This window comes from Somniosus microcephalus, chromosome 32, assembly GCF_052327205.1.
Source record: "Somniosus microcephalus isolate GS21.2 chromosome 32, FLI_Smic_1.0, whole genome shotgun sequence".
Lineage (NCBI taxonomy): Eukaryota > Metazoa > Chordata > Chondrichthyes > Squaliformes > Somniosidae > Somniosus > Somniosus microcephalus.
Window position 1 is genome coordinate 39,104,489 of NC_141018.1, and position 20,796 is coordinate 39,125,284.

Below are 20,796 nucleotides of genomic sequence, written 5' to 3' on the forward strand. Positions count from 1 at the left end.
AGAGTTTACATGCTGCATGAATACAATAGTCAATACAGCCCTGCCAACTAGAATCCCAATACTCTCATCAAACTCTTTCAATGATCACTGAACAGAGAGAGAAAACTGCTGCAGTCACCAGGAATTCAACGCCATTGAAGGAAGATATCGGGATAGTCAGAATCCACTGGAGCAGAAACCACGCACACACAGCAAACACCAGGCTTTCCACCAACTGGAGCTAGCCAAAGGTTCCGCACTGGCCTGGTGGGTTAGTGACCCGTACAGACCAGAACCTCACAGGTTGGTTTGCCAGGTTGTGCTGAGTTAGCTGGCCAGACAGGATAGGAGTGGGTGTGCTACAACAGACCTCAGTGCTCCCAGGTTAAGAGGAAGGTGAGGGAGGGGGGGGGGGAAAGCAGCCAGGCTTCCTGCTCCTGATTGCTGTCCCCTGTGAATGTGTGTTTGTGTGGATGGCAGATGAGGAAAGGATCGGGCTCCACTGTGAGGCGCACCAAGGTCAAATAGCCCGTCTAAACACTGTCTGGGCTCACACATGAATGGGACTTGGACGCGAGGTGCCTTCAGGAGAGGAGCAATGTTTCCATTAAGCTGTGCAGCCATGCAGCGCTCTGCAGGTCCCGCGCAGCCAGTGAGCCGATTTTTAAATTGAAAAAAACGCGCATGCACGGAATTTTGAATTGCCTGTGCAGTCCATTAATGGGGCCAACGGCCCAAAAAAAATTAAAGGGAACATTGGTGAGGAGATGAGAAAATGAGAAATAACACGCAAATCCAAAGGTGGTAATTCACGTTACTTGTGGTTATACGGAAGGATCATCACTGAAGGCTTAGGGAGATTCGGACAAAAAGTCTATCTGATACAAATCTGAGCGAGAGTACAGAGTGGGTGGGGTTTGATGAGAGAGGATTTTGGTGAAGGGCAGGTTGGGAGCTGGTCCTAGTGCAGTAAGTGCAGGACCAATGCAAATCCAGCTGCTGCTGCACACACTGAACCCAAGAACTCTACACCAAAGATTCAGCCTTAACCACAGAGGCCCAGCCACACAGCCAGCCACAGGCAGGGACTCAATCCCCCAACAGATAGTGTCCCGCTTCCCACCTACTTGCCAAGAATCCAAGGGAGATATCACATCATTATCCTCAGAGGAGAGGCACCAGGCGTGGCTGTCTATAACAACAGTCTATGGGCTATAAATACAACCCACATACCAACACAGTGAGAAATATATTCTCCCCCTCCCCGATACTAACATGGTTAATGCCTGTAAGAGTCCATAGGAAACACAGGGGAAAAACTATAAATATTGTCAACAGGGAAGTCTTCATTTAGAGCTTACTCTGTGGATGTTGGGCTTGCCCTTTTTGTTGCAGAAGTTAAACCATCGCAGCATTTCTGTCACATTTTATAGCAAACATCAGCAGGAGGTCAGGCAGGAAATTAAAGCCATGTGAACGGTTTCTGCTGTAATGCTCACTCTGGTGAAAATGTAACTTTTTGTGCTTCACATGTGGTGTTCAGCGGCCAGATCTCCAACAGCCTTTCACTGAACAGCACCGGATGTAATGCAATAAATGGGAGCGAGGACAGAAATCATTAGTACTATCAGCATGGACATTATTGGGAATTCGATGTAGGGTGAGATATGCAACATGTCCACGGGAGAGGCCGGTGGGAGGGAGAGGGGAAGGGCACAATCCAATAATCGACTTACAACAATCTTGAAATAATCGCTCGGGATCACCATGTCTCCGTTCTTGATCCACTTCACAGTTGGCAATGGAGTCCCAGTCACTTCACATTCAAACACGATGTCCATGGACTCGTGAGCATAAATGTTGACCGGACGCTTCAGAAAGTGAGGAGGAACTGTACAAAAAGAGAATGGAATGGTCAGCACATGAGCTACAGGCACTCCCCCCACCTCAAACATTTCACCTTATTGAGGGGGGCTGTGTGGTCATTGGGATTTCAGGACCGTGTAACAGCAAAGCGGGTGAAATTTTCAGTCTAGGTTCACTTGAACTCAGCTGTATAATTGCAAGTTCTGTCCTCCCAAACTTGGATTGTGTTTGATGAGCACTCTGGGCTGTGTGACACTAAGGTGAAGCACTGAAGGTTACTTTATCACTGCTGCTAGCTGTGGGAGCAATTTGAGGTGATGAATTAAGACGATCTCACATGAAATGTGTCACACATTAGAGTGTGTCGGCTTGAGGCTGATTTTTTTCCCATGGAGTATTGGCAATAGGCTAAATAAGATGGGGGAGGGCTACACTCAAACTGTCGCGAGCAGGCCTGGTCGACAGAGACTGGAAATTGCCACTGCACAAAAAAAATCAGAGCAAGAATTAGACAACAAGTCTTTCACAGAAACTCCCTCTAAGACTCTCGATCAGTTTGGGGATTTAAATTTAAACAATACTTTTACAGACACTAAGGTGAGACTGTTTCCGGAACGCATGATACAAGTCGAAGACTGTAGGACAGAGAACATTGGTGACAAGCAGCAGACCGCAGAAAGCGAAGGCTGTAATGAGCACTACCCTGAGGCCCATTTGTTTAACAATCGGAATGGGTCTTCAGATTGACTGGAGGAGACAAACACCTTGGAATCATTTAAGGAGCAATCAGATGCTGAAATGGGGAAGGGGGTTTCTGGATGTATGAATTAAGATGGGCCGAATGGCCTCCCTCATTGTAATTATCCTGTGATCTTGTTACACTGAACATTTTTATTTTAGTATAATGTACAACAAGGATTTGTTTATCGACACCTGTAGGATCAGTCTATGGTCACGTCACCACTTGCTGTCTCCCTAATAGTTGAAGGGTAATATATGTGGGACCTGACTGCTTTATTCCTTTATACCAAACATCCTTTAGACTCTTAATGACTGGCACGGCCTGTTGCTATAGCTACTAATTGCTCATCATTTATGTTAAATCAGTAGTGTCTGAGACAGCTGCAATGGGCAACATCGCAAACCATGCCAAATATATTTGAGCGGAGGGAGCTCCCGTGGAGATGGTCCAAAGCTCAAGTGCACCTGGCCTGAAACAGCAAAGGGATTGTTAGCTGGTTGACAGAATGGGTCACTCTAGACCCTACAGTGCTCATCTATTTCAAACAACTCGTCAAGAATCTCAGCTCATTTGTTGGTCTTTGCCCAAAGGGGGCCAGAGGGAAACAAGGACTGCCCTCGCCCCTGTGCCCATGTTAGGGAGCGGGCAGGCTCACCCCACAGGGAAGGTAAAAGCCAGTACTGCTGTAGATTCACACAGGGTCGTGGAGCTGGCTTGTCAGTTCAAGTCCCAGGTCCGTGCACTGATTCGAAGATGATATTGTCGTAAACATTTCTTTTTAAAATTGACAACACCTTTCTCTGCAGAGCTTCCTTGCCCTTTAGACATTTAATGGCAGCTCAGGTAAGCTGCTAATAACCAGACTGTGAATCACATTCCAAACTGTTGACAAACTGATGAAGTGTCACCAGGTGATTACATGTCACAAGTGCTGAGCATTTCAGTGACCAAAAGGCCAGATTATCAAATTACCGGCAATTCAGCTAAGTGAGCTGCAGACGCAATGCAATTACTCCAGGTGAATTCAATCACCCTCCACATCACAGACAGAGGAAAATACACCGGGCACCGAAATATGAGCATCCAGCTTGTGAAATGCATCTTTCATGGGGAGGGAGAGATGTTGACTGAACACAGGGTGGGATTGTGATTGTGTTGCCACAGTCACTCCAGTCTCCACAGTGCACTTCACTCTTACACAGGGACACGGCAGGGAACCAGAAACATCATTCCGTTTGCTGATTTGCTCACCTCCTGCTCCGAGGCCGCTGCGGGTGGAACAAGTATTGTGCAACAACAACAACAACTTGCATTTAGATAGAGCCTTTAATGTAGTAAAAACGTCCCAAGGCGCGTCACAGGAGCGTTATAAGACAAAGAATTTGACACCGAGCCACAAAAGGAGAAATTAGGGCAGATGACCAAAAGCTTGGTCAAACACACTCGCACCTTAGTGTCTGTAAAAGTGTTTGTTTAAATTTAAATCCCCAAACTAATCTAGCGTCCTAGAGGGAGTTTCTGTGAAAAACTTGTTTAATTCTCGCTGATTTTTTTTGTGCAGTGGCAATTTCCAGTCTCTGTTGACCAGGCCTGCTCGCGACAGTTGAGAGTGTAGCCCTCCACCATCTTATTTAGCCTATTGCCAATAAGAACATGAGAATTAGGAGCAGGAGTCGGCCATACAGCCCCTCGAGCCTGCTCCACCATTCAATAAGATCATGGCTGATCTTCGACCTCAACTCCACTTTCCCGCCTGATCCCCATATCCATTGTTTCCCTTAGAGTCTCAAAATCTATCGATCTCAGCCTTGAATGTACTCAAAGACTCAGCATCCACAGCCCTCTGCGGTAGAGAATTCCAAAGATTCACAACCCTCTGAGTGAAGAAATTCCTCCTCATCTTAGTCATAAATGGCCGACCCCTTACCTTGGGACTATGCCCCCTAGTTCTAGACTCCCCAGCCAGGTAAAACAGCCTCTCAGCATCGACCCTGTCAATCCCCCTCAGAATCTTATATGTTTCAATGAGATCACCTCTCATTCTTCTAAACTCCTGAGATTATAGGCCCATTCTACTCAATACTCTGAGAAAAAAATCAGACTGAAGCTGACACACACTAATGTGTGACACATTTCATGTAAGATCGTCTTAATTCATCACCTCAAATTGCTCCCACAGCTAGCAGCAGTGATAAAGTAACCTTCAGTGCTTCACCTTAGTGTCACACAGCCCAGAGTGCTCATCAAACACAATCCAAGTTTGGGAGGACAGAACTTGCAATTGAGGCAGCATTTGACCGAGTGTGGCATCAAGGAGCCCTAGTAAAACTGAAGTCAATGGGAATCGGGGCAAAACTCTCCACTGGCTGGAGTCATATCTAGCGCAAAGGAAGATGGTTGTGGTGGTTCGAGGTCAATCATCTCAGCCCAGGACATCGCTGCAGGAGTGCCTCAGGGCAGTGTCCTAGGTCCAACCATCTTCAGCTGCTTTATCAATGACCTTCCCTCCAACATAGGATCAGAAATGGGGATGTTCGCTGATGACTACACAGTGTTCAGTGCCATTCGCAACCCCACAGATAATGAAGCAGTCCATGCCCGCATACAACAAGACCTGGACGACATTCAGGCTTGGGCTGATAAGTGGCAGGTAACATTCGTGCCACACAAGTGCCAGGCAATGACTATCTCCAACAAGCGAGAGTCTAACCACCACCCCATGACATTCAATGGCATTACCATCGCTGAATCCCCCACCATCAACATCCTGGGGGTCACCATTGACCAGAGACTTAACTGGGCCAGCCACATAAATACTGTGGCAACAAGAGCAGGTCAGAGGCTAGGTATTCTGTGGCGAGTGTCTCACCTCCTGACTCCACAAAGCCTTTCCACCATCTACAAGGCACAAGTCGGGAGTGTGATGGAATACTCTCTACTTGCCTGGATGAGTGCAGCTCCAACAACACTCAAGAAGCTCAACACCATCCAGGACAAAGCAGCCCGCTTGATTGGCACCCCATCCACCGACCTTAAACATTCACTCCCTCCACCACCGGCGCACCGTGGCTGCAGTGTGTACCATCTACAAGATGCACTGCAGCAACTCGCCAAGTCTTCTTCGGCAGCACCTCCCAAACCTGTGACCTCTTCCACCTAGAACAAGGGCAGCAGACGCATGGGAACACCACCACCTCCAAGTTCTCCTCCAAGTCACACACCATTCTGACTTAGAAGTATATTGCCGTTCCTTCATTGTCGCTGGGTCAAAATCCTGGAACTCCCTACCCAACAGCACTGTGGGAGTACCATCACCAAACGGACTGCAGCGGTTCAAGGCGGCGGCTCACCACCACCTTCTCAAGGGCAACTAGGGATGGGCAATAAATGCTGGCCTTGCCAGCGACGCCCACATCACATGAATGAATTTTTTAAAACTGTACAGCTGAGTTTAAGTGAACCTAGACTGAAAATTGCACCCACTTTACTGTTACATAGAAACATAGAAAAATAGGAGCAGGAGTAGGCCATTCGGCCCTTCGAGCCTGCTACGCCACTCAATATGATCATGACTGATCCTCTATCTCAATACCATATTCCCACTCTCTCCCCATACCCCTTGATGCCTTTTGTGTCTAAAAAATCTATCTATCTCCTTCTTAAATATATTCAGTGACTTGGCCTCCACAGCCTTCCACAGGTTCACCACCCTCTGAGGGTCACCCACTAGTACTTCACCAAGTGACCATTCTTTGATTAGCCCCTGGGCAGAGTAACTGCAAGCTAACCAACCACGGGAGCCATCAAAGTTGAGCAGGTTCCTGCCCATAGCCACTGCATATTCTCGAGTTGGGGGTGGGGGCACTGAATAGCGACCAGGAGACAGAACTCTGGCTGATTTTCCCTCCCTTGTCTGAGGGACACCACGGCTCAAACCGCTGCCCCAACAGAGATTAACTCACTCTGCCCAGACCAGGGGTGGGAATTCAGGACCTTGGTGGACCTCAACAGGAAATGGGACCACTGCACACAACCCCGCACTAGAAGGACCCAGAGACACAGAAAAAGCCTTGCACACCCAAGACCTCCAAAAACCCGTACTGCATGCTTCCAGGCCCCGAAATAACCTCATCACAAAAATACAAGTTCAAAAGAGCCTTACCAAATACACTCATACCCACAGATGCATTTAAGGGGAAGCTAGATTACTACCTGAGGAAGAAAGGAATAGAAGGCTATGTTGATAGGGTGAGATGAAGTAAGGTGGGAGGAGGCTCGTGTGGAGCATAAACACCAGCTGTTGGGCCGAATGGCTTGTTTCTATGTAACCCCCTCCAAACACCTCACATTTTGTGCACACATACCTCCTACGCTGTGCACCCACCCCACAGGCCTCAACTACACACGTCACAACCTCCGCTGCCCAAAGCACTGTTACATTAATCGAAAATGGGCTGTGGCCTGATCCTGTAGAAAGATTTTGTACATAACAGGTAAACTACCTGATGCGCTATCAATTACTCATAAAAGGCTGAGAGTTAAGAGAGTAACTAAAGGCTTTTATTAACAAAAGAATGAAGGTCTGCCTCGAGTGGTCGACCGGTCCAGAAATACAAAGGGCTGGGGAGCAGTCACCTTTATACTAGGACTTGTGGGAGGAGTCAGCCGAGGCATGTCCAGGCATGTACACAGTGGAATACAAACAGTGGTTTACCACATTCACCCCTTGTTTAAAATTGAGTCCGGCGGGGTGAAGTGTATTAAAAGTTAGTGTATTGGAGTCTCTCCGGAGGTCTTGTCTGCCGCTGTGATCGGCGTGGCGACGGCAGGGGTAGTGGAGCTTCCGGCGTCGAGTCCTGCGTGGGCTGTGGCACAGGCGTGTCGTCCTCGTAGATGTCGAGCGGGTCGCGGGGCCCAGGCCTGCCGTCTGCTGGGGCTGGATATCGGATCGTGGGGGGGGGGGTGGTAGTGAGTAGTGGGTTACTGCGGCCCCCGAGGGTGCAAGGTCTCTTATGGAGACTGTGTCCTCCCACCCGTCCGGGTATGCAATGTAAGCATACTGGGGGTTGGCGTGGAGGAGGTCGACCCTCTCGTCCAGGGGGTCCGTTTTATGGGTCCTCACGTGCCTTCTCAGTAGGACCGGCCCTGGGGACGTCAGCCACGGCGGTAGCGATGTCCCCGATGTGGACTTCCTTGGGAAGACAAACATTTTCTCATGAGGGGTGGCGTTAGTGGCAGTGCAGAGCAGTGACCGAATAGAGTGGAGCACATCGGGGAGCACATCCTGCCAGCGGGAGGTTGGAAGGCCCCTAGACTTTAAGGCTAGCAGGGCGGCCTTCCAAACTGTCCGTTCCCCCGGGGGTTGTAACTGGTGGTCCTGCTTGTGGCAATACCCCTAGTTAGCAGGTACTGACGGAGTTCGTCGCTCATAAACGATGAGCCCCGGTCGCTATGGATATAGCTGGGGAAACCGAACAGGGTGAAGAGGTCGTTCAGACATTTAATGACCGTGGCACTGGTCATGTCCGGGCAGGGGATGGCGAACGGGAAACGGGAGTACTCATCAATAATATTGAGGAAGTACACATTGCGGTCGGAGGAGGGGAGAGGCCCTTTAAAATCAACGCTCAGGCGCTCGAAGTGGCGAGTGGCTTTTATCAGGTGGGCCCTGTCTGGTCTATAAAAGTGCGGTTTGCACTCAGCGCAGACTTGGCAGTTCCTGGTCATGGTCCTGACCTCCTCAATAGAGTAAGGCAGGTTGCGGGCCTTGATGAAGTGGAAGAACCTGGTGACCCCCGGGTGGCAGAGGTCATTGTGGAGGGCCCGCAGTCTATCGATCTGCGCGCTGGCGCAGGTGCCACGCGATAGCGCATCCGGGGGTTCATTGAGCTTCCCGGGCCAGTACAAGATCTCGTAATTGTAGGTGGAAAGTTCGATTCTCCACCTCAAGATCTTGTCATTTTTGATTTTGCCCCTCTGCTTGTTGTTAAACATGAAAGCAACTGAACGTTGGTCAGTGAGCAGGGTAAATCGTTTTCCGGCCAGGTAGTGCCTCCAATGACGCACAGCCTCCACAATCGCCTGGGCCTCCTTCTCAACAGCGGAGTGTCTGGTCTCCGGGCCTTGGAGGGTGCGTGAAAAGAAGGCCACGGGTCTCCCCGCCTGATTGAGGGTAGCGGCCAGGGCAAAGTCGGACGCGTCGCTTTCCACCTGGAAGGGGATGGATTCGTCCACTGCGTGCATGGTGGCTTTGGCAATGTCTTCCTTGATACGGTGGAAGGCTAAGCGGGCCTCTGCCGTCAAGGGAAAAGAGGTGGACTTGATCAGCGGATGGGCCTTGTCCGCATAGTAGGGGACCCACTGGGCGTAATAGGAGAAAAACCCTAGGCACCTCTTCAGGGCCTTGAGGCAGTGGGAGTTCCATAAGGGGACGCATCCGGTCGGGGTCGGGGCCGATGACTCCGTGTTCCACAACACAGCCAAGGATGGCGAGGCGGTTTGTGCGGAATATGCACTTCTCCTTGTTATATGTCAGGTTCAGGAGTTGGGCGGTGCGGAGGAATTTTTCGAGGTTTGCGTCATGGTCCTGCAAGTCACGGCCGCAGATGGTCACATTGTCCAGATATGGGAAAGTGGCCTGCAACGCATTTTGATCTACCATCCGGTCCATCTCCCTTTGGAAGACGGAGACCCCGTTGGTGACGCCAAAGGGAACCCTAAGGAAGTGGTAGAGGCGGCCGTTTGCCTCAAAGGCAGTATACTGGCGGTCCTCAGGGCGGATAGGGAGCTGGTGGTATGCTGATTTCAGGTCAATGGTCGAGAAGACGCGGTACTGCGCGATCTGGTTGACCATATCAGCTATGCGGGGGAGTGGGTAGGCGTCCAGCAGGGTGTAGCGATTTATTGTCTGGCTGTAGTCGATGACCAGGCGCTGCTTCTCGCCGGTCTTAACGACCACAACCTGGGCTCGCCAGGGGCTGGTGCTGCCCTCAATAATCCCTTCCTTCAGGAGCCGCTCCACTTCGGTTTTAATGAAAACCCTGTCCCCGGCACTGTATCGCCTGCTCTTTGTGGCGATGGGCTTACAGTCGGGGGTGAGGTTAGCAAACAGTGGTGGGGGGGTGACTCTGAGTGTGGAGAGGTTGCACCTGGTGCGCGGCGGGCAATTTGGGAGCTGCTGGCTGCGGACTGTGAGTGGGGGTAGGGGTCCACCGTACGCCATCGTAACACTTTTAAGGTGGCACTGAAAATCTAACCCCAGCAGGACGGCAGCGCAGAGGTCGGGCAGGACCAGAAGTTTAAAATGATCGTACACGGTCCTGTCTACTACGAGCGTCACTACGCAGTAGCCGCCGATGTCCGCCGACTGGGACTCGGAGGCCATAGAAATCTGCTGGTGCGCAGGCAGGACTGGGAGAGAGCAACGCCGCACCGTGTCGGGGTGGATGAAGCTCTCCGTGCTCCCAGAGTCAAAAAGGCAGATTGTATCGTGGCCATTTACCTTAATGTCCATTGTGGAACTGGCCAGCTGGTGCGGTCTCGCTTGGTCCAGTGTAACGGATGCCAGCGTAGGGGTCGGTGTGTCGCTGCGGGTATCAGATGAGGCGGTGTTGGGGGCCTGCTGCGTTCCGGCTGTCATCCAAGATGGCGGCGTCCATGATCCCCATGTGGCTGGAGGCGTCCAAAATGGCTGCTGTACCGGTGGTTCGCACATGGCCGGGGAGGCCCAAGATGGCGGACCGCATGGCCCACACGCAGTGCTGCTGGGGTTCGGGGTGGCTTTGGCCCTGCAGACGTTAGCGTAGTGTCCCTTCTTCCCGCAGCCCGAGCAGATCGCGTTTTTCGCCGGGCAGCGCGCTCTGGGGTGTTTTGCCTGGCCACAGAAGTAGCATTTCTGGCCTTGGGGCACTGCTGTCTGGCCTTGGGACACTGCTGCGGTTGTTGGGCCGTTGCTGGGGTGTGGCTGGGGTGGCACGGCGCTATGAGGCGGTCCTACCGTGTCCCAGGCTGTCATTCCCCGCGGCGTCCACGGTGCAGAGGAGTAGGCATCCATGCCCCGGTAGGCTGCATCCAATGATAGTGCGAGTTCAGAGGCCTTGTTGAGGTCGAGGTCACTCTGCTCCAACAGTCGCTGTCGGGTGTAATTGGATCTGTGGCCCGCTACAAAAGCGTCCCGGATAAGTTCCTCTGTGTACACGGCGGCCTTTACATCCTTACAACCACAGGCCCGGCCAAGCACAGACAGTGCCTGAAGGTATTCCACGGTCGATTCCCCAGGTTGTTGTTTACGACTCCCCAGAAGGTGCCTGGCGTACACTTCGTTCACTGGGCGCGTGTACTGGTCCTTGAGGAGCTTGATAGCGTCCGCGTACGAGGTCGCGTCTTGGATGACCGAGTACACTCGGTGGTTCACTTTGGAGGTCAGGACATCCAGTTTGTCCTCGTCCGATTTGATTGCTGCGGAGGCGGTCAGGAATTTTTCGAAACACTTAAGCCAGTGAGTAAACTTGGTGGATGAGTCTGCCTCCCGATGATCTAAGTCCAGGCATGCTGGTGTGAGGATCTTCTCCATTATAAAAATTTTGTTAATAAAATTGATGCGCTATCAATTACTCATAAAAGACTGAGAGTTAAGAGAGTAACTAAAGGCTTTTATTAACAAAAGAATGAAGGTCTGCCTCGAGTGGTCGACCGGTCCAGAAATACAAAGGGCTGGGGAGCAGTCACCTTTATACTAGGACTTGTGGGAGGAGTCAGCCGAGGCATGTCCAGGCATGTACACAGTGGAATACAAACAGTGGTTTGCCACACTACCCAAACGAAGGGTGGTCAGAGAAGGCAGCTGAGAGAGGCTCCAACACACACACTTTGGGTTATCATACCTTGAACGTTGAGCTCTGTCTGAGCCTGTACCGTCTCATTCCCAGACTCTGCAACACATTCGTACACCCCAGCATCCTCCTCTATCACATCCCGGATCTGCAGGCTACCACCACCGACCAGAGTGATCCTCTGGGACCTACAGGATTTAGACAGACATTAGTATGAACACAACACCCATCAGATAGCAGAATGCATTATGGAAAATAAACTGAAAACAGCAGCAACAAAGACAATAATCTTGTCAGCTGTGACCTGGTGCACATTCCCCCTCCCCTGTCCCCTGCATCGTCGCTGGGTCAAGATCCTGGCACTCCCTCCCTAACAACACTGTGGGGGTACCTTAACCTCATGGACTGCAGCAGTTCAAGAAGGCGGCTCACCACCACCTTCTCAGGGCAACTAGGGATGGGAAATAAATGCTGGCCTTGCCAGCAACACCCACATCACAAGAATTATTAAAAAATACAAACTCTCCCATTCATTCTCTGAATTCTCTCCCCCCTCCCCGCCAATACAAACCACCCCATTCACTCTTTAAATATCAGAGGTACAAATTATTTGAAAAGGTGTTGATGTGCTGGATTTTAACATGCTGCTAAATTACTCAATCTTGATTTCAGTATTTGTATAATTTTCACCTTAGAGTCAACTCATTCTGAGGGGAAAGTTGACTGGCGTGTTGCGATCTCTCCAGCCTGTGCTTCTCAATAAAACAATACCATTCCACTCTAACAGCTCCTCCTCATTTCAGTCATAGCTTTTCATTAACGCACAAAAGCTCAATAAACGAGGAACAACTGAAAGATTTTCCTTGCTGCCAAATGAATTATCTGGAACACTTTGACTCGACTCCCAGTGACACTCCTGGAGTTAGAATTTATATTACACTCTGGTCCACAGTCCCATACCTCGTCAGGTATCTTCATCACCTCATTCTTTAAGACTCACACACTCAGTAGTTCTGCCCCACCCCACACCCGTCCCCACCCACAATCATTTCAATCCTGCAATGACCAATTCAGCACAGAGCCTGGTTTAAAGGCACTGCCCGCTATCGTACTGAGGCACGCAAACCAGAAGGCTCCGGCTTCCAACCTTAGTGAGTTCGCTGACCTCAGTCGGGTCGGTGGTTTGAACGCTACCATTGACCTCAGCACCTCAGGGATATGGAAGGAGAGGGTAAGTCATGGTTCTCACGTGTGACCACAGTCCACTAACTCCTCTGGGCACAAGTAAATGTTGGGTGAGGACAGAATTGGACTGTGATGCCTCCATGGTGAAGCAGCCAGCCGCTGGGTCAATTGAAATCTTCAAGGCTGAAATCGATAGGCTTTCTGTTACGCAAAAGCATCAAGGGATATGGAGCAAAGGTGGGTAAGTGGAGTTGAGGTACAGATCAACCTTAAATACCCTTTTGTTAGGCAAGGGTATTCAGGGTCACGGAAACCAAGGCGGGTAGATGGAGTTAAGTCACAGATCAGCCGTGATCTAATTGAATGACGGAACAGGCGCGAGGGGCTGAATGGCCTCCTCCTGCTCCTATATCTAGGCACACACAGAAGGAACGGCTCTTTGGGCACCCAGCTGAACAGTCAGCGCCTCCAAGAGAGAAGAGGAAAGAAAATCGCCCAAAAGGAGAAATCCGTCTGAGTTGTTTTGCCAATCCAGTGCTCCCTCCCTGTCTCTGTTGTGAAATCTTGGATATATAGATGATGCTCAGCTCACAGCAGGATGGGCTGGATAGTTGGGAGAGTTTTTGTTAATGGAAAGAACACATAAGTGAGGTTGAAGCACATCATCAGCCAAAGCTGCTGCATTTGATTTAAGTGAGTACGCACATAACATTAAGTGGTTGGCTTGGAACAAACGCTTGGGTTTAGGGTGAATTTAAAAAATACCAAAAAAAATATCCAACCGCACTTTAAAAGCCCTGACAGGCTGCATTTCAGAAGTGAATCTACAATTAAACATCACCCAAACGGTATCCAGATACAGAGAGGAAACTGTCACATTAAAGAGTGTTGGAATTAAGCACACATGAATAAAATCTGGGTCTGTTTTTGGAGCCTGCTCCTGTGGTTTGTGTTTGAATTCGATTCTCTCTAGGGCCACCTCGTTCAAGGCCCCTTCAGTATGGAGACTGCCTGAACCCAACGGGAGCTGAAATATTCACATATTTGGCAGTTTTTGGTCCCATTATGTAAATTCCTCAATGCCACTACACTGCGGGGAATGTTATGGAAAGTCAGCACGCAGCTTGTCTTCAGTTGAAGCGTGGACAAGATCCTGCGATTACTGGGCTACATCAGCCATCAAGGGGCAGGGAAGGGGAGTGTGGGACACCAGAAAGCTGGGAGTCATTATCTGTATGAGGAGACAAGCAAGGATGTTACAGGGACTTCTGAAGAACTTGCAAGCAACAAATTAACATACTGAAGGAGAGAGGCTGCCTGCTGGGCTACAGCTTGGAGCCAGAGAATCTCTCTCTCTCTCTCACATACACACACACACACTCGTTCTCTCTCACAATCACACACACTCGCTCTCTCACACGCACACAAACACGCTCATGCACGCTCTCACTCAATCTTACACACACACTCACAATCAATCACACGCACACTCACCCTCTCACTCTCACTCACACAGACAACATTGCAACTCGAGCAAGGGCATGACACACACAAGGAGATACAATCTTACCCATAGTGTGCAGCCACATGAGGCAGTGGAATAGAGAAGAGGTGTTTGATTGAGGTCAGAACCCAGGAAGATTAGTTTGAGTGGCTGGAACTAGAGTTCTGTCTGGACACAAGTGTCACTGTGTGAGGACAAGCTGTCTATAGATTAGATTACCGTACAGGCGAATAGTCACTTTTACTAATCAGCTCCTGACAATATATTAAGAGGAATTCAAACAGATTTGGCTCATTTAACACTAACTACTTATTATTTCCAGTGTTGTACAGTGCTAAGGTGCAGAGCTCATGTATTCCACGAGCCCATATCCAGGCACCAGCTAGCACATCCACCCAAGAGCAGCCCCCAACTGCAAGCTGTCTGCTTTAACACCGTGCGTTCCGACAGACTGAGTCACTGATACAAGTGTGCAGCAAGCAGTAACAGCTTGAATGGAAAGTAATCTGTATTCACCATCTCCCAGCACCCAAGATGTCTGCAGCTCCACTCGATTACCTCTCAGCCCCAGCAGAATTTATTGCATTACAGAACGTCATTAAATCACACGCACTTCCATCGGAAAGCAGCCATAAATCAGGGTGTTTTTTTAAAGAGTTTATCTGATAGATTCCTGTTGTTTCCACAGTTTCCAGTAACACCTAAAAGCAGTTGAAAGTCCCTCACAGTCCGCACCCATCCCAGTCACGGCTCTGACTGTACAGTCACTTCCCTGTCTGGGGCTGCGATGCGCCCATTACCTCAGCCTAGAGACCACATGGAAAAAATACACTCCAAAAACAAATCTTCAGCCGATTCTCTCTGTTCACGGCCGGTCCTTTTCTGTCCCCAACCTCCAAAGCCCAGTTTCTGCCTCCTTCCCCTCCAACATTTGCTGATTTCTACCCTGAAGTGGCACTGCTTGCTGGTGCTTTCCAGTACCTTGTCCCGTCACTGTTTTGCGTGTCCGGACTGTGCGTGCTGGCAGCTGTTCAACATTTGGAACATCACTGTTGAGTCCAATGCCATCCTCATCCAGTGTTTAAACGCACCTACAGCTTATAGCATGGGCTACAGGGATACTAGTGATCGGGAGCAACAACCTTGGCCAATTATCCTTCCCTAGTCCAAGGGCGCTGAGGCTAATGGTAGCACCACAAACACTGCCCTGGCTGAGGTTAACTAACCCAGCATAGACGGACCTTCCTGCTCCGTGTGGCCCGGTACCACGCTGGACAATCACGCACCAATGGGACACTGGAATTGGTGAGGGAAGGAAACTTATTAAAAAAACATTCTCTAAGCATCCCTGGCGGATTCATGTTGAAGGATACTATAATAATCTGCTAGCAGAAAAGGCAACTTACTCCATTACTCGCATCTGTGTATTCAAATTCATTTCCAGGTTTTTATAGCAAGTTTGATGTCAGTGCTGAGCAGCAATTTCACTGACCTCTATACCTACTTACGTATGTGCATACCTCCTGACACATTGTCATACTTTGTGTCGACTCTTTTCCATGATAAATTCCTGTGTCCACATGTATGACATAAGCTGCCTATGTAAACGCGTCACACCGTAATGACATCCTCCTGCCAGTCAGTGGTGGTGCTCATCCTGCACTGCAGACAGACTCCTGCGCTCCAACCAATTCTACCTCTCTGCTTCCCAATTATTTTTTGAATTTGCTCTCAGGATGTGGGTGACACTTGGCAAGGTGGCATTTATTGCCCATCCCAGTTGCCACACTGTGCGAGACTGGAGTCCCGTGTAGGCCAGACTGGGCAGGTTCCCTTCCCTGAAGGACGTTAGTGAATCAGTTGGGTTTTTAACGACAGCCCAGCAGCCTTCATGGTCATTTTTCTGCTGCCAGCTCACAAATTACCAGATTATTGACTTCAATTTCGCAGCTTGCCATGGTTGGATTTGAACACTTGACCTCTGGGTTACTAGTCCAGCAGTATAACCATTAAAGTACCATACACCAAGTTTTGCTAATTAACTATGGATCATAATATAAAATAAAAATAAAAACTGACTGTCTGCCTTTTAAATGGAGACTGAATTCCATCTGTGCAACTGGTTAAATTCCCCCTGCCCTGTAACCCTACTTCTCAAGACTGCTGGATTTTCACTCCACTGTGCAATGCCACAGATCGACTAATAAGTACTCATTTCCCGCCTGCTCTTTAACTCTCAAATCCAGTGGGATTGGCCCAGCTCTTGCTGTTCTGTAGCAGTTACCTATTAACGTTCCGTTGATGTCTGTGTGTTGCAGGACTCCTGGTCCTCAAATAGAGTGACTGGGCTGCGATTCCCACACGGTGGTCATTTTATAAAGGCCCTTTCACCCCACCTCCATAAGAACATAAGAATTAGGAGCAGGAGTCGGCCATACGGCCCCTCAAGCCTGCTCCGCCATTCATTAAGATCATGGCTGATCTTCGACCTCAACTCCACTTTGCTGCCCGATCTCCATATCCCTTGATTCCCCATGAGTCCAAAAATCTATCGATCTCAGCCTTGAATATACTCAAAGACTCAGCATTCACAGCCCTCTGGGGCAAAGAATTCCAAAGATTCACAACCCTCTGAGTGAAGAAATTCCTCTTCATCTCGGTCTTAAATGGCCGACCCCTTATCCTGAGACTATGCCCTTAGTTCTAGACACTCCTGCCAGGGGAAACAACCTCACAGCATCTACCCTGTCAATCCCTCTCAGAAACTTTTATGTTTCAATGAGATCACCTCTCATTCTTTTAAACGCCAGAGAGTATTGGCCCAATCTACACAATCACACATCATAGGACAGCCCTCTCATCCCAGGAATCAATCCAGTGAACCTTCGTTGCACCGCCTCCAAGGCAAGTATATCCTTCCTCAGATAAGGAGCCCAAAACTGTGCACATACTCCAAACAGCATTCCCATGCCTTCTTTTGTCAGACAGCAAGAAAATGGGGAATCCCAACCCGATCAATATCCTACTGCCAAGTGGGTCATGAACAGAGGGCTAGAGACAGGGAGAAGCATCAATTAAGGGTCATCGCTGAATGGTCACTGATGCTCTCCCAGTCCGGATTATTGTCCTACAACAATCCTATTTGGTTAAGTTGACTCTGTGAATGGAAACGACGACAGACCTTTCTGAGATAGTCTCCTCACTCCGGGTCCAATGAATGGTGGGTGTTGGATAGCCAGAGACCACACACGGTAATATTACTGTCTGGCCTGCCACCTTACTAATGGGGACAGGTTGCTGGAGAAACATCAACTTCCGCTCTGCACCCATCTCTGAAAAAGCACAACGAGAGAACTGTCAGTGAACCAGTTATCACAGCTACACAGAGAGCCGGCTTTTAAATATAACAGAGCACCTGGACTTTACAGGAACAAATTCACCATCGAGAACCATTAGACAAAAAGAATCAGGAATATTTTTAATCTATTTTGTAAAATGAATCTTGAGTGCATTGAGAGGAAGGATGTTTGCATCGAGGAATGGAACATGTTCCATTGTGGGGCACTCACAAGTCAGGTACAGCACGGTTTGACAGAGTAAAGTTCCCTTTACTGTGCGTAAACCTTAACAGAGCACTGCCCAACTGCAACAGTATGACATTTTACATTTACCTACCAATCATCTTCTGTCCTCTCTTAGTGAGTTTGCCAACTGAGTGCCAAAGTAAAAGCAGTTTGGCACTGGGTTTGGAATACCCAAACACACTTCATGTAGACCCTTGGGACCACCAGATAGACGAGACTTTCTTCCCGTCCGCCTGGCTGGAATTCATAGGCCAGAGTCCCCACCCAGTTCCTCATGCTCTGTTGCTCACTGTTTATTGTGATTGACAGTTACCTGGTAAAACGGTAAGCTCCACCTCTTCACTAGTTTTGGAGGAGCCTGCAGCTTCCACGGAGCAGCGATAAGGTCCAGCATCGCTGTCAGAGACATTGCTGATCTCCAAGGCACCACTGGGCAGTTTGAGGAACCGTCCTTCCAACACCACGAGCTGTCGGTTGTGCTCCCACCTCACAAACGGAACGAGATCGCCATTCACCTCACAGCCTAGCAGGGTGGTGTCGCCTTGGTGCACAGAGGCAGCTTCGAGCTGACCGCTGAACCGAGGAAGACCTGAAACAGGCAAGGTCATGAGTCACTTTACTGCAGATATTATACCAAGGAACAGATAGTGGTCATTCATCTCACTGACCCTATAGACAGAAATGAAGACTTTCTATCGCACCTTTCACAACCTCAGGACATCCCAAAGCGTTTTACAGCTAATGAAACACTTTCTGATGAAGTGGAGTCACTGTTGTAATGTAGGAAACGCGGCAGCCATTTTGCACACAGCAAGCTCCCACAAATAGCAATGAAATAAATGACCAGATAATCTGCTTTAGTTGAAGAATAAATATTGGCCAGGACACCGGGGAGAACTCCCCTGCTCTTCTTCGAAATAGTGGCGGTGGGATCTTTTATGTCCACCTGTGAGGGCAGACGGGGCCTCGGTTTAATGTCTCATCCGAAAGACGGCACCTCCGACAGTGTAGCACTCTCTCAGCACTGCACTGGAATATCAGACTGGATTATGTGCTCAAGTCTCTGGAGTGGGACTTTCTGACTCAGAGGCGAGAGTGCTGCCCACCGAGCCACGGCTGACACCATGACTTGTCCTTGGACACGTGGCAACTGGTCATGGCAACTCCAAGGGGAACTATCACAGTTCAGCTAATGGGTAATAGAAACATAGAAGATAGGAGCAGGAGTAGGCCATTCGGCCCCTCGAGCCTGCTCCGCCATTCAATGCGATCATGGCTGATCATCCAAATTCAGTACCCGGTCCCTGCTTTCTCCCCATATCCCTTGATCCCTTTAGCCTTGAGAAATATATCCAACTCCTTGAATATATTTAATGAATTGGCCTCTACCGCCTTCTGTGGTAGAGAATTCCACAGGTTCACCACTCTCTGGGAGAAGAAATTCCTCCTCATTTCTGTCCTAAATGGCCTACCCCTTATCCTTAGACTGTGACACCTGGTTCTGGACTCCCCGACCATCGGGAACATTCTTCCTGCATCTAGTCTGTCCAGTCCTGTCAGAATTTTATAAGTTTCAATGAGATCCCCTCTCATTCTTCTAAACTCCAGTGAGTATAAGCCCAATCGACCCAATCGCTCCTCATACGTCATTCCTGCCATCCCAGGTATCAGCCTGGTGAATCTTCGCTGAACTCCTTCCATGGCAAGAACATCCTTCCTCAGATAATATTCTGGATTAGATCAAAGCAGACGATCCAGGTTTGGTGTCCTCTACACACTACTTCCAGAACTACAGATCCTGGCTCCCTCACCCAAGTTTCTCAATTCAAATAAAGGAAGTTTGTGGTGTGTGTGTGGCAGATGTTTGAAAACTCAAGGCACATTGTTGGGGACACCACCAAGTTTGGGAGCAGGAGAGATGAGTGAATCAGGAAGCAGCAATGAGTTGAGAAGAAGCAAGTAGTTCCAATCAATAAAATAATACAGCTAAAGAATCGAGCCCTTGGCTGATGTTTTCCAATGCGTCAAAAGTCATTCCTATAATAAGCTAGATTAGCACCAATCCACAACCAGGCTGGTCTGTGCTACACACCAACTCCGCAGTGTCACCATCACAGGCAATGTGTTCACACTCAGACTATTTTTAGGGCTATTTGCAGTAATGCTTCATAATCTGCCCAACAATTAAATTTAGCAGTGGGATTTGGAACAGATCCAGTACAGCAGAAGGCTGGGGGTATCTGCCACACAGCGATCCTCTCCACTCTGAGTTACTACACGCAAACTCATCCAGTTCCCACACTCTGCAACCTAACTCGCTGGGTCAGGGGAGAGACGAGTCGTGATCACCCCAGGAGCAAACACCAACCTGACACCGTGCCTCGGTCAGCTCCGCATTCGCAAATATCTAACTCCAAATAGAAGATTTATTTCATTTATTTATTTTCCCCTCCTCCTCCTCATGCTGCTGTGCTATGTTTCCACGGTTACCGGTATCCCAGAACGTGAGCCTAGAAAGTGAAAGTTGGCATCGCAGCCAAGCCCACCCTGTCTTCATCCAACACACGGGCGCGCACGCACACACGCACAGACACACACACGGACACACAGACAGGCACACACACACACACGCACAGACACAGACACGGACACACACACGGACAGACACACACGCACACTCGGGGACACACAGACACACACGCACAGACACACACGCACAGACACAGACACACACGCACACTCGGACACACACACGCACGCACACACACAGACACACACGCACACAGACACACACACACACACGGACACACACACGGCACACACGCACAGACACACACGCACAGACACAGACACACACGCACACTCGGACACAGACACACACACACACGGCACACACACGCACGGACACACACACGCCAATTTCCAGAGCTGTGGGACCAATGAGATTGGCTTCTGCTCCACGTTAGACCACCGTGTGACATCATTAACGGGGTACTGCACCCGAGCAGACCCACTGGCCACAAAGGTCGGGGCAACTTCAGAACAGACCGAGAGGCAAGCTGGAGCCCCTGGATCCCCAGAAAGCACGGTACCGACTGGGGACTC

At 49.6% G+C, this 20,796-nt stretch overlaps 1 protein-coding gene across 8 annotated transcripts in view; it reads right to left on the minus strand.

The window, feature by feature from the left end:
- Positions 1-20,796, minus strand: part of LOC147097457 (neogenin-like) — a 217,927-nt gene that overhangs the window by 63,187 nt on the left and 133,944 nt on the right. For all 8 annotated transcript variants that reach the window (XM_085972461.1, XM_085972460.1, XM_085972459.1 and 5 more), the window contains exons 3-6: positions 18,005-18,280; positions 17,289-17,439; positions 11,470-11,606; positions 1,716-1,870 (exon numbers count right to left, since the gene is read on the minus strand). In XM_085972461.1, coding sequence (XP_085828587.1) covers positions 1,716-1,870; positions 11,470-11,606; positions 17,289-17,439; positions 18,005-18,280 — 719 coding nt within the window. The remainder of the gene's footprint in view (positions 1-1,715; positions 1,871-11,469; positions 11,607-17,288; positions 17,440-18,004; positions 18,281-20,796) is intronic.